The following is a 14,598-nucleotide window of genomic DNA, read 5'->3' as shown; positions in this document are numbered from 1 at the left end:
GCAGGGTTCTATGCTGTGTGTTCTGACAAATCACAGTCCACCATATCTACTGTCACGTGATACAACACGGAAGTAGATCTACTGTGAAGTAGTTGTGCCTGAAATAGGCGAAAGGAAAAGTTGCCTTATATGTTTATGCACTTTATGTATCCACGAAGTGTCTCGGTGTCAACGCACCTTGTGTGTGTGTTAAATAATTGGTCGTAAAATCGTGTTGATACGTTGACTGTAGCCTAGTTTGACAGTATGTTGTTTACAGAACACATTTTATGACGGAGGCAGGTACAGGACTGTGTGTGTGCAAGGTGAGTGTTGAAGGTAAATAAAATCAACATTGCCCGGGCGGATGATGGCCTCAGGTCTATTGGTGCCGACTGAGTTAGCCTATTTAAGCCATAAACATTGTTGAACTACTTCATTGCCATAAGCTACATGACTGCTGCTCCTTCAAGGAAATCTATCTAACAGTTTGTTCGACAAACAGTTAGGCTAGGAACTCGACTGTCAGTGAGTTATATTTGGGACCTGCGGTTTTATTCGCAGTTTAATCCGTCCAGACAGCCTCAACAACCGTGCGTTGACATTGCAGCACTGCGGACGGTTATGCCAGCTCTAAAGATGGCAGAATCAGGAGACCATCAGAAGCAATTTCAGGCAGCTGTCGACGTCATACAGAATCTCCCCAAAAATGGTGAGGCTTAGCAAAAAAAAACTATTGTGCTGGCTTTTACATAAATTAATACATTGTGAGCTTCTTTTGGGCTTTCTGTCCTGGTGATATTCACTTGGCAAAAAGAATACCTCAATTTGTTTAGACATTTTATGTAAAAAAAAACCTCTATGAACCTCTGGAGTAGTTGAAATGAGACATTGACTGACTATATTTGTTTTCACAGGTTCTTACAGACCCTCGTATGAGGTGATGCTGCGGTTCTATGGGTTCTACAAACAAGCTGTGGTTGGACCCTGCACAGTGTCAAGACCAGGGTTCTGGGACCCAGTGGGACGCTACAAATGGTGAGAGAGAGACAGACAGACAGAGAGTAATGGGCATACACCAGAGGCATGACATTGGAAGTGGGTGAATGGCATTCTTGAACCCTATCAGAACAAATGGAGTGAGAGATAGGAGTGGGCTAGCCTTACTCTAGTTTCCAACATGGGGACTCAGTACTCAGATGTCTAAATTAAAGTTTAAATAATTAAAGCTGCAGTTGGCAAGATTTTTTTTTGTATCATATTCACTGAAACCGACACTATGCTCCAACAGAACAACATAAATCAGCCGGTTTTAGAAAGAAAAAAAAACACACTTCTACCTCCACCTAGAGCCTGTTATTTGTTTTGCAAACATCCACAGCTCCCGGTTCTTCTGGTCCAATCAGAGCAGGGCTGTGTGAGATCTGACTGTCAATCACAGTCTGGTGTGCACTGACGAACACAAACTCGGTGAGAGGGTGCTCGGTGGTAGTGGGGGAGGGGCATGAGAGTTGAACATTTTGGCTAAATCCCCTCAATCTATCAGATTTGCCAAATGCAGCTTTAAGGTTAAATAATTGGGATATCCAGTAGCCCTAGATGTAGGACTGGCTTGTCACAATGTTTCCATAATGTTCCTCAGAAAAAAATAAATTGACTGGATGCTCTATTCATGCAAACTAAAATCTGTACCTCTAAAGTTCGAGCCTGTTCAGACAAGCTGAAAATATTTTTTTTTCAAACCCATTTCAGTAAGATCAACTATCTTTAGAAATTGAGAATGGGTGACTTTACTGCTTATACGGCTTCTTGTTGCAAACAATGCATTTTTACATATTGCCATCTGCTTTCCATTTTATGCAGCGGTTGACACTTAGGAGGTATAAGTATATATACTCTTTTGATCCCGTGAGGGAAATTTGGTCTCTGCATTTATCCCAATCCGGTTAGTTAACAGTTTATGCTGTCAAATCAGATGACTGGGGGAGAAAGGGGGCGCAAGACTTGGCCAATGGGGGCAGCCGTGGCCTACTGGTTAGGGCCTCGGCAAAGATCCTTGATAACCACCCTCTCTGATTTCGGGCTTGATACTGAAGGGATGCTGGTTCGATCGCCGACCAGTAGGAAAAATGTGGGCGGGGGAAGTGGTTGAGCAATGCTCTCCGCTGCCCACATCCACGGCAAGCACCTAACCCCTTACTATTCCCCGAGCGCCGCTGTAGCAGTCGGCTCACTGTTCCTGGTTAGTGTGTGCTTCACCTCACTGTGTGTTCTCTGTGTGCTCCGTGTGTTTCAGTAATTCACGGATGGGATAAATGCAGAGACCAAATTTCCCTCACAGGATCAAAAGAGTATCTATCTATCTATTTATCTAACTAACTGTCTATCTATCTATGAATGTTTTTTGGGGGCGTCGCCAGTCAAAAAGTTTAAGATCCACTGGTATATTGGACCTACCTGATGCCACCGGGGCTTCTCGATTGCAATGTCGCAACAATTGAAATGTGCTATAAAGCTACTACTTTTGAATCATTAAAATGGAATGACAGCTATAGCATCATACCTGAAGATACTAATGTCACTGTTCACACTCAATTTACTGTTAACCCAGTAAACTGTTCAGTCAGTTACGTTAATATCCTTACTAAATGCATTATTCACCTTGAGATTAAAAATATCTGCTGATTTTAAACGTCAACATTTTTTGCAACAGCAATTCTTAGATTTATGGTATTCGCACAAATGCATTCAAATGGAGTAGGTTCCAGCGGTGGGTAAACGCACAAAGGTATAAGACTCCTGAAAACTACTCCCAAGTTCCTGCAGTGGAAACAGGCCTTCTGATGCTGCTGGACTAGTGGTGTAACGGTACACAAAAATCACGGTCCGGTGTGTTCCTTGGTTTTGAAGTCACGGTTTGGTTCTTTTTCGTACTTTTTCGGTACGGTAAGCCTGTAGATACTGATAGCCTAAAATTCACTGACGATATCGCTGATGAGCAACGGGAATAGTATTTTGAAAAGGTGGCAAATGTTTTTTTAACGTAAATTGACTAAACTGACTTATGGTCCACCACTTAATATGTTTGTGTGGGAACTCAAGTTTGATCTGGTTTACCCTGCACCTGTACTAAGTTGGATGTGCTATGTGCACTTTCTGCAACATTGGAACTCAAATTTGACACATGGTCCGCACACAAAAAAAGCCTACTGTTGATTACTGTTAAATATTGCATTTGGTACATTCGGTACACATCTGTATTGTATTGAACCTAGCGGCCTGTAAACAGGGGTATGTTTCCCAAAACCATAGTTGCTAACCTGTTAGCAACTTGGTTGGTTGGCAACCAACAAAGTTGCTAACTTAGTTAGCTAGTAACTCATAACTTAGTTAGCAACTAGCTCATAACTTAGTTAGCTAGTAACTCATAACTTAGTTAGCAACTATGGTTTTGGGAAACGCGCCCCAGTTCGGTACGAATACATGGACCTTTACATACCTATGCTGGACTGTTTGCTGGGGACTAGCTTCACAGATATTTAGCAGATTTTAGATTTAGATGGGGGCAGCCGTGGCCTACTGGTTAGCGCTTCGGACTTGTAACCGGAGGGTTGCCAGTTCGAACCTCGACCAGTAGGCACGGCTGAAGTGCCCTTGAGCAAGGCACCTAACCCCTCACTGCTCCCCGAGCGCCGCTGTTGTTGCAGGCAGCTCACTGCACGCCGGGATTAGTGTGTGCTTCACCTCACTGTGTGCTGAGTGTGTTTCACTAATTCACGGATTGGGTTAAATGCAGAGACCAAATTTCCCTCACGGGATCAAAAGAGTATATAGACTTATACTTAGATGCCCATCGCACCTGTAGTCGTAATGAATTACTATGGAAGATGCAGCCTATAAACCTTATCAGTGTTTCCCACAGAATTGAATTCTATTTGTGGTGGTAGGTGACGAGGGGTGTTCAGTTTTGAACAAATTTGTGCAATGTGGTTATGATGCTAACAGATTTAATCACCTTGCAGGATTTTTAGTGTTTTGTTTAAATGTGCATGCAGGTTTGTTGAGGGACAGAGAAACAAGGAGAGGCTGTGCAAAATTGCACATAGCTCTACAAAGAAAGGATTTCATCCCATTTCAACAGAACAACATAAAAATTCATTGTGTGGTGGTCAGTGTTTATATTGTGGTGGGCCGCCACAAATAAGTCAATGTATGGGAAACACTGCTTATGCTGGTGGGTGGTGAGTGGTTGATAATATGCACAAAATCCAATCACAGTGATGCAGACAATCAGCTGGCATTTAACAAACATGATCTTATCTGATCAAATCTGCACTTTATTCCTGACATGCAAGACTGTAGTTACATTTACTCTCTCACTATCTTTGCTGTCTTGCGTTGCCAAACACAACTGGTTTTGTTTCATGAATACACGTTGCCAAGTGTGCAGGATGTCCAATTATTTAACCACCATCACACATGGTAGGCTGCCACATATGCAGCCTGGCTACAAAGCTCTCTTACTGACACAACTCAGTAAATATTTAAAAAGTGCGGTCCAGCAAGTCATAAAGCACTGTGGAAGTGTGCTAATCGATGTCCTAGCAAAAGTCATGAGGTCAATGTACAAGAATCACAAAACTACCAAAAGTATGCCTACTGGTGGCTCTATGTATGACATCATTTTGAAGCCACTGTTTTAACTCTCTTTGTCACCACTTGCCATTTAAAGGAAGTGGTGGGGTGTGCAACACTGATCTCTTTTGTAATGAGCTTTTGTGAATTTGGAGTTATCAGTTTTTGTGAGACACATTTATCCCCTCACCACACACACACACACACACACTTCAGACTTGCCTTACAGTTAATACTAAGAGTCCTGAGTCAGGATTTCTGCCACAGTGGAGATTTGGCTCTTGGTCCTGCTTGTGTTTATTCTGTCAAACGCCCCAGTGAAATACCATTATCCATGGTATCCAAGGAGCACTTGGCTCTATTAGTCATGGACCCACTCCAAAGGAAGTAGAAATCACATTGACCTTACACTGAATGAGACGAGTTTTCCATGACGACTACAACAGATAAATGGCACATACTGTATGAAAGGACAGTCTGGGCTTGCTTACTTTCTTATTTGCAAGCACATAAACACATGTTTACTGTTATATCCTACCAAAACAAACAATCAGATTCAGTTTATTATTCAACTCCGAGTGCAACGTTGTTTTGATAAAGACCTGGAGGGACGAAGCATTTCACAAACAAATGATAGAAGCTCAAATGAAGCGTACTTTCTCCTCGGATGCTTCTGATCTCCTCCTCCTTTCCACATTCTGTTTAGATTTCTAGACCTCCCCCCCATGTCCTTCTAAATAATACAACCGCATGGTGCTGTATCTCTTCCCAGGGATGCTTGGAACCGTCTGGGAGACATGAGCAGTGAGACGGCCATGGCTGCCTATGTGGACGAGATGAAGAAAGTAGCACAAGAGGTACTACCACAAAAAAAAAAGAAAGAAATCTGCACTCACTCTTTGACCTATGAAATAGGAAGGCCCAGCGTAGTATTGGCTTTTGCTATCGGGAGTTCCCAAAGGAAATGCTCGAATGAATGATTACCATAGAGCGTTGCCAACAAAACCCTGTGTCGTTGGGTAATAAGCACACACCCAAGGGGTGTCTGTGGCCAAGTCTGAGACTGCAAGTTGTCTCTCAAAAGGGAAATGGCTGTTTGCATTTCTGGGTGGTGGTGTATTTGCAGGTTATCGACACCATGCCGATGGATGGGAAGACGGCATCTTTTTTCCACTACTTCGAGCCGCTCTATAAGGTTATCCACGACATGCCGCGTCCACCGGAGTCACTGCTTAGCGTTCGAGCTGGTCAGTTTGCCTGTGTTTTTAAATATGCAGTACATCAACACAAATCACTACTAGCCATCCTGAAACACAATACAACAAAAGGTGGGATGTTGAGTTTAATTACTACTTTCATCTAAAAGTCTAAAATAATATGGTGAAAAGCTATATGTTTCTTGGATAGTCAACACCATCTGAATTGTGGTGTCTGTTTGTTTGTTTGTTTCTGTGTGTGTGTGTGTGTGTGTGTGTGTGTATATGTGTATCCAGACATCAACGACAATAACCATACCTTAAACTCAGTCGAGTCTGAGGAGGACATTAGTCCCCCAGATGCTCCAGCCACCGCCCAGGACCCAGTAGAAGAGCTCTCCCCTGCGGTTGCACCAGAGCAGGGCCTGGCCGAGGAGAGGGCCCCCAGTACCCATCTGCCAGAGCCTGGTGAGAACGTCCATGATGCACCAGTAACGTTATTACCAAAGATTCTAGAGCGCTCTGCTCTAGAATCTTTGGTTATTACATAATTTGTTTATGTTACATTTATGGTATATGGCAGACCCTTTTGTCCAAAGCGACTTACAGTATATGAACATAATATTATGTTACATACATTATGTTAATGTGATATACATTAGATAAAGATAACAGCAGGACATTTGTCATTTAGCTGATGCTCTTATCGTCTTATGCGTTTAGTAGAGTCTGTGTTTTTTGGGGTTTTTTTTACATTCTGCATTGTAGTCTCTGCTACACAGTCATTTTAAATTGCTTTTAGACACAGAGGATGCTCAGATGGGTGTGCAGGTGTTGCTGTCTGTTCGCTGTGGCATGTTGGAGCTCTCAGCTCAGAGGATCAAAAACGAGCCATAGTGTTAAAAGTGTTAACTTCCGTCTCCCAGTTGGAATCTCCAGGCAGAATGGGTCATATCAGCAGCTGTGGAGAGAGTCACCATTTATCGTCTCAATTCCAAATGAGCTCAGAGCTAGAGAAGGAGCGAGAGAGAGGGAGAGAGAGAGACAAGAGTGATCGAGCGAGAGAGAGATAAAGAGAGAGTGAGGGGGAGAGAGAGAGAGAGAAAGGAGGAGAGAAGGAGAGAGAAAAGGGACAAAGCAAGAGGTGGAGAGAAACAGAGATGGAGAGAGAGAGAGGGCAAAAGAAAGGAAGTTGGAGATAAAGAGAGAAAGAAAGAGGGGCAGCGAGAGAAAGAGAGACAGAGAGAGAGACAGAGAGAGAGAGGGAGAATGTGGGTGGGCGGAGGCTGAGCTGCCTGCGCTTCACTAAGCTGGCCAGGGGGCGGGTGGGAGTCTTCCCAAACGCTTCCCTTTTTATCAGAGCTCCTTTGGAGACACACGCACAGCCTGGTTCTGGGCTGTTAGACGTCTGGCGGATTGTCACCCTGTCAATCTAAAGTAGGAAAGAATAAATCCTCTTACATATGGTCGTACTCATTCACAATGTGTCTTTACAAACGGTGAACGATGTTTTCAACCTGAAAAACATAAAACCCAAAAGACATGTTCTCATATTATTTGCATGAGATATTTACCATAGAGACTGATCTCCTTGCATGCATGGTGATATGAATTCCTAGGAAACACACACACAGTTATAACATACATAACCCTCTTGATTAGTAAGTACCTTTGGACAGGCCTATCAATGAATAATTGAACTATAGTATTGGATAAATATTATTTATTTATAAATGTATTGTTAAATGATGTATTCCTTGTATTGTATCATATGGAATAGTCCCCTTGTGTAGTATCAGAGGTGTTTGATTTTGAAAGGGCTTACCACATGCTCTGGCTCTTCTCAGCTAGACTAGTCCATGCACTGGCCTTTTTAGCAATACCACACCTCCCATGCTAACACACTGGTGGCTTTTGAGATAAAGTCTTTGACAATAGATAATGGAATTGTGCCACATAGTTATCATTTGTTTGTGTTTATGTTTATGCATTTAGCTGATGCTTATATCCAAAGCGACTTACAGATACCAATTGCAGGGGCAAATCGCCCTGGAGCAACTCAGGGTTAATTGCCTTGCTCAAGGGCATAACAATGCTTTTGTGACTACTGCATGCTAGCCAAGCTCCTTTACCACTACACTACACCACACTACACTACACTACACTACACTACACTACACTGCACGACACGACACGACACGACACGACACGACACGACACGACACGACACGACACGACACGGCACGACACTGCACGACACTGCACGACACGACACTGCACGACACGACACGACACTGCACGACACGACACGACACGACACTACACTACACTACACTACACTGCACTGCACTACACTACACTACACTACACTACACTACACTACACTACCACCACATTTCTGCACCTTTACCACTACACTACACTACACTACACTACACTACACTACACTACACTACACTACACTACCACCACATTTCTGCACCTTTACCACTACACTACACTACACTACACTACACTACACTACACTGCCTACACTACACTACACTGCACTGCCTACACTACACTACACTACACTACCACCACATTTCTGCACCTTTACCACTATGCTACACTACACTACACTACACTACACTACACTACACTACACTACACTACACTACACTACACTACACTACACTACACTACACTGCCTACACTACACTACACTACACTACACTACACTACACTACACTACACTGCCTACACTACACTACACTGCACTGCACTACACTACACTACACTACACTACACTACACTACACTACACTACCACCACATTTCTGCTCCTTTACCACTACACTACACTACACTACACTACACTACACTACACTACACTACACTACACTACACTACCACCACATTTCTGCTCCTTTACCACTACACTACACTACACTGCCTACACTACACTACACTGCACTGCCTACACTACACTACACTACACTGCACTGCACTGCACTACACTATCACCACATTTCTGCTCCTTTACCACTACACGACACGACACGACACGCGACACGACACGACACGACACGACACGACACGACACGACACTACCACTAGCACCACATTTCTGCCACCTCATGGAACTTGGTTTTCTGCTGTTTGTAGAGCCGGTGTCCTCGGATGGTCTTGTGTTGACCAGTGACTCGGAGAGTGAGATCTACTGTGACACGGTGGAGCAGCTGGACTCTGGCAAGGTAGGGTAGGGGGAGTGTGAAGGCTGCCCACTTTCCCCTCACACGGGCAAATGGATCAGATAAATCACCTGTCCTATCCACAGGGAATGTGTCCCATTATACCATTTTCACTTGCTTTCTTGTGTGTGTGTGTGTTTTTCTGTGTGTGTGTGTGTTTTTCTGTGTGTTTGTGTGTTTGTGTGTGTGTGTGTGTGTGTGTGTGTGTGTGTGTGTGTGTGTGTGTGTGTGTGTGTGTATTTGTGTGTGTGTGTATGTGTATACAGAGTGTGTCCATGCCAGACGGTCTTGACAATAGGCTGGCTCACTGCGAACCTGAAGGTAACCAAGGGCACCACGTGGCATCTGTCTCCCAGGTGACGGAGGTGGGCTCCGGGCAAGGCGGCGAGGGTGGAGGGGGGGGCCGCGGCCCCCCTTCAAGGAAGAGAGACTCAGGGAGAGACGCTGCCAGGCATCCCGCCAGGGAACCCATTGGTCAGTCCAAGACAACAATAACTGTTCTCTAAAACAGCCTTGACGATCAACATTTTTTAAAGATGTGCTTGGCATTAGTCAATAAATCAATATATGACTAAGGCATCTCAAAAATAGATTTCTAAAAGCATGAAAAAAGCTGTTGGCTTGATATGAATGGTCGAGCTTACTGGCTGTAGGTTGACTGGATGCGAGTAAATGCAGATGTATTTATGTGATGGCTGCCTTTAAGCTTTTTTATGTAGGGCATCATCTGTGTAGGGCATCATCTGTAGTCAGAGTATGTATATCCATATGCATGTATATGTCTGTGCATGTGTGGGGGCAATCGTGTGTGTGTATTTGTTATGTGTGAGTACTTGTGAGTGTGTGTGTGTGTTTGTATGTGCGTGTGTGTACTCATATATGTGTGTGTGTGTGTGTGTGTGTGTGTGTGTGTTATGTGTGGGTACTCGTGTGTGTGTGTGTGTGTGTGTGTGTGTGTGTGTGTGTGTGTTATGTGTGGGTACTCGTGTGTGTGTGTGTGTGTGTGTGTGTGTGTGTGTGTGTGTGTGTGTTATGTGTGGGTACTCGTGTGTGTGTGTGTGTGTGTTATGTGTGGGCAATCGTGTGTGTGTGTGTGGGTATATGTGTGTGTGTGTGTGTGTGTGTGTGTGTGTGTGTGTATGTTTGTGTTTGTGTTTGTGTGTGTGTGTGGGTACTTACAGTATATGTGTGTGTGTGTGTGTGTGTGTGTTATGTGTGGGGAATCGTGTGTGTGTGTGTGTGTGTGTGTGTGTGTGTGTGTGTGTGTGTGTGTGTGTGTGTGTTTCTCCTCTGTGCAGGTGGGGGTCCTGAGCGCGATGCGCAGCACGGGGGCCGTCTGCCGTTGGGTGTGGGAGGAGGGGGAGAGGATGGCTCAGGCGGCTCCGACAGACTACAGGAAGTCCAGGTGCAGCAGCAGATTATGCTGGCGCTACGGCGGCTCAGAGAGGACATGCAGAGCGTGATGGAGCGCCTGGAAGTGGTGGAGGGCCTCGCTGCTGCCAATGTAAGAGTTGAGACAACATGGTTCAAAGTGTGCTGTTGGATAGATATTTGTTGATCCTTTCGGAAAATTCATCTTGCACCATACAGCTCGTCAGATACAGACAACAGACCACAACAGGGCAACCACACATAACCCCATAACACCCACACAAAATCAACACACAACACCAAGTATCTCTACATTATAGAGTAGTAAAGTGCAGTATCATCAGTGGCATTTTAATATAATGCTAAAGTGCAGTATTATCACACAAAGAGAATCAAATTGTTTCAAAGATTAGTCTGTGGAACAGACACTGGTGGTCTTTAAAGCATTCAACCAGGTTAGAGATTGAAAATTAAGTCATAGAGATTGAAAACTGTAGGCGTGTATTGGATTCACTTCCCGCACATGTTCACAAATGACTGCCTTGACTTCTTTCTGAACTGATGAGTTTATTTATCTACGGGTCTGTCTGGAAGGATCCCATTGATGTCAATTTCCAAATCACCAAGAATCCAGGAATCAATAAAGTATATCTATCTATCTATCTATCTATCTATCACAATCAACTCATTAAACACAGAAAAACAGAGCTCCTTGATTTTCTGAATTAATGAGATAATAACATAATTAATTCAGAATTCATTACTATTATTTTTCTTAAAATAATACAGTATATGTCTGTAGAAAACCAACACCCATGGTAAAGAATATGTGTGTGTAGGTTGCAATCCACCGTTCAGTACTTGACAATGTGAAGCAGGTCGTGATGACCCAACCCAACCCTTGCGAGCTGACCAGATTGCAGGTTCCACATTTTAACCTCAGTCACTATTCCTACTTAGTCCTGAAGGCTTGATGACAACAAGAGTAACAATAACAACATAAAAAAAACAGTCTCACCATGCTTTCAATTCATTCAGTGCACTTTCATCGGGTACGGTTAAATTCTCGGCTTCCACCGTTGTGCCCTTGAGCAAGGCAACTTAACCCCAAGCTGCTTTGGGCAGAATGGCCCTTGTAATATAATGGACATATGTAAGTCACTTTGGATAAAAGCATCTGCTAAATAAATGAATGTAAATTAAATTACATTTTAAGAGCGGAAAGGAGACCAATCAATCACACATCCATCAGAAGTATTGTTCCATGCCTCGACGGTACAGGTGTGCTTCTGCTTGAGTGCTCGACAGGTGAAAATGAAATCCCCCTCTGTGCCTGATTCTTGAATTTCCCCTTGGGGATCAATAAAGTATCTATCTATCTATCTATCTATCTATCTATCTATCTATCTATCTATCTATTTATCTATCTATCTATCAATCTATCAATCTATCAATCAATCAATCAATCAATTGGGGCCTTGCCTTCTCCATTTTGATTTAAATTAACCTCTACATGCTCCAACGGGTATGCCTAACACTCGGCAGGTAGAAGAGGAAAGTGTTGTGTGGAGGGGTTTACTGTTTTTGTCAGTGGCATATCGCATAAGAGTTTTTATTTTGCTACTAGTAGGGTTCAGTGATGCTACCATTTTCAACACACAAATTTCAGTGGTTAGAAATAGTCACAATTAGTTTGACATGTTTGCACATGCATTCAGTAATTTTTTGGCACTGTAATCAAGACAAGGCAGAGTCAGCTCTAAGGATAGTGAATCATCCCTTGTGTGCCAGTTACTTTTCACTGTTCATTTTGAGGAAACGTACAAAGTGTCCCGCACACTGACCATTCCGCAAACAATTATTTTTTATTTGAAAATCATTTTGAAAAACAGTGAGAGAAATTAATGTCCATTCGTCTGGTGTGCCCACATGGTGCTGCTATTATGATCTGAAGCAACTTACATATGTCAATTATATTACAAGAGCCATTGTCCCAGGAGCAACTCTGGGTTAAGTACCTTGCACAAAGGCACAACGGTGGAAGCTAAGTATTGAATCTACAACTTTTCAGGCTACTGCAGGCTAGCCCAACTCCTTAGCCACTACCCTACCACCGATTAAATGCAAAGATGTTTGTCAAGACAATATATCTAGTGGACTACTATCACTAGTGGCCATTTTCATAAAGGCTAATGCTTTTGTACCTAAGATATAATGATAACAATGACCATTAAAGAAAATATGAAAGGTTGATATAGACATTGCTTTGTTGTCTATGATCCATAAGTTTAAGTTAAACAAAAGCAAAACATCTGAATCCTAGCCTAAATTTGTAAAGTGACCCCATGGTGTGTTTCCTACATAACCTATTGGTGGTTAACCGAGCTACTTAGGGATTCCTGAAAGACAGAATCCAAAAAAATACATCAGTAACAAAAAAAAGCTTGTCCATTACGTGCTTCAAGAGATGACGTTTTTGTCCATTGTACCTCACCATGGGGGTCGTTAAAATAATGTTTGGCCCGCTGCTTAGATACTCATGTCTGCGAATCTGTTAATGGCTGGTCGGGTTCTCCCATCTCCTGTGCGTCTGGTTTGAGGATTTTCGGGTAGAAGTGCAGAACTCTCGAAGGAATCAAGCCTCTTATTCCTGGTTTTATTCTGTCTGGTTCCTCATTGCTTTTCTCATACTCCTTATCTTTGTGTGTGCCTGTATGTGTGTGTGTGTGTTTGTGTATGTACTGTGTGTGTGTGTGTGTGTGCTTGTGTCTGTACTTTATGTGTGTGTGTGCGCACATATATCTCTTTTAGGCTCTGAGCTCAGACTGGAGGACTCGGACACCGCTACCAGCTAATGAAATTGAGGTAAATAAGGTAATAAGACATCTAATAGAGGAGTATACATAATTTACATTACATTTACATTTATTAATTTAAGCAGATACTTTTATCCAAAGCAACTTACAACAAGAGAACAACATTCAAGCTACAGTGCACACACGGGGGCTAGGAATTACTACTGCATCTGTCATACTAGAGGATAATTGCATGCATAAAGAAAGGATAAAAGGATGTTCTTATTAGGGTACACACACATATTTTGAACATGCAGGCATGTGTGTGTGTGTGTGTTTGTGTGTGTGTGAGAGAGAGAGAATGTGTGTAAGTACACAATTATGTGTGTATGTGTCTATGTTTCTGTTTAGGACTGCGATTCCTTCAGTCTCGAATCATAGTACAATTAGCCTGTCCCCAGCACTGGCTGAGTTTTAAAAAATGCCCCTTTGTCTCAATACATAACAATACACCCCTTCTCCTCCCAGAGCGACTGGTGGTGGCCATTTGATGTGTCCGGACACACACTGCTGCTCCTGCTGCTATGGCCTTTCGTCGCTCAGGGACTTGTGTTCCTGCTGCAACGGAGGAAGAGAAAGCCGCACTTGCCTACATGAGTCTGTCGACAGAAAGATAGAAGAGAGCAAATGTTTCAGTTTGCTTGTCAGTTGTTCATTGAAAGAAAATGTGTTGCATATCTTTGAAGAGTAATATTGTCTTGCCTCAGGTAAAATCAAATAAGTGTTTCACTGTGACTGTGGTTCCTTTTTAACTTCAAACATGCGTGCATAAGAAATCAATCTGGACCATGGAATGAACAAAGCAGACTTTTTTTAAATTTAATTTTATTTCCTGGGCCTACTCATTATTTTATGGAATTGTGGTCAATATTTAACAAATGCAATACCTTGTTCCAGAGGTCAAACATTGGACCAAGAATGATGAAGGTGTGTCTTTTAACTTTGGTCATTATAAGTTAATTCATGTCTTAGCTAATTTACCACTTTGTATTTTGTGTTTCTTCAGTAAAGCTAATTGAAACAGATGGTGAAAGTGTTGACATTTGAAGTAAAAACCATCTCCAGTTCTGTAGTGTTAGATTAAGCTTTGAAAAGAGGCCAGACAGAAAAAAATAAATGTTTTCCACAATTGCATCAGGCTTAAATCTCAGACAAAGTTTTAAGATTGTTCATCTTCTAGCAACCCATCCCTAAAACTCTGTAGAAAGGTGTGCATGCCAGTATATTATCTAGGAGGGTGGGAGTGAAAGTACCCTGATAGCACAGGGGTGTTGAATCCACGTTGAATCAACCTCCGCAGCTTCAAACAAACGTGGATTCAACGCCCCTC

General features: G+C 42.8%; 1 protein-coding gene across 7 annotated transcripts; it reads left to right on the top strand.

The window, feature by feature from the left end:
* Positions 1-73: 73 nt before the first annotated feature.
* On the top strand, positions 74-14,294 carry acbd4 (acyl-CoA binding domain containing 4). 7 transcript variants are annotated; one of them, XM_076297852.1, is made up of 11 exons: positions 74-305; positions 590-691; positions 897-1,017; positions 5,387-5,471; positions 5,741-5,942; positions 6,108-6,278; positions 8,957-9,045; positions 9,309-9,516; positions 10,341-10,546; positions 13,225-13,287; positions 13,737-14,294. In XM_076297852.1, the coding sequence occupies exons 2-11, from the start codon at positions 604-606 to the stop codon at positions 13,863-13,865; spliced, it is 1,362 nt and encodes a 453-aa protein (XP_076153967.1). In that variant the 5' UTR covers positions 74-305; positions 590-603; the 3' UTR covers positions 13,866-14,294. The 7 variants fall into 7 exon arrangements, with proteins under 7 accessions (XP_076153967.1, XP_076153966.1, XP_076153964.1 ...); XM_076297851.1 differs by having other exon boundaries at positions 558-691; XM_076297849.1 differs by having other exon boundaries at positions 544-691; positions 5,741-5,861.
* Positions 14,295-14,598: the final 304 nt, after the last annotated feature.

The sequence above is a fragment of the Alosa pseudoharengus genome, unplaced genomic scaffold (assembly GCF_046254945.1).
Source record: "Alosa pseudoharengus isolate Yale_2024_CS ecotype anadromous, Long Island Sound unplaced genomic scaffold, YU_APseudo_1.1 YU_APseudo_1.1_scf_21, whole genome shotgun sequence".
Classification (NCBI taxonomy): Eukaryota; Metazoa; Chordata; class Actinopteri; order Clupeiformes; family Clupeidae; genus Alosa; species Alosa pseudoharengus.
The sequence above is the reverse complement of the archived record's forward strand: the minus strand, read 5'-3'. Positions and strand labels throughout refer to the sequence as shown.

Coding starts and splice junctions, on each gene's coding strand:
- acbd4 (XM_076297846.1), top strand. CDS start 270: ATGACGGAGGCAGGTACAGGACTGTGTGTGTGCAAG. Junction 306..543: donor CAGGACTGTGTGTGTGCAAG/GTGAGTGTTGAA, acceptor TTTTATTCGCAG/TTTAATCCGTCCAGACAGCC. Junction 692..896: donor ACAGAATCTCCCCAAAAATG/GTGAGGCTTAGC, acceptor TTGTTTTCACAG/GTTCTTACAGACCCTCGTAT.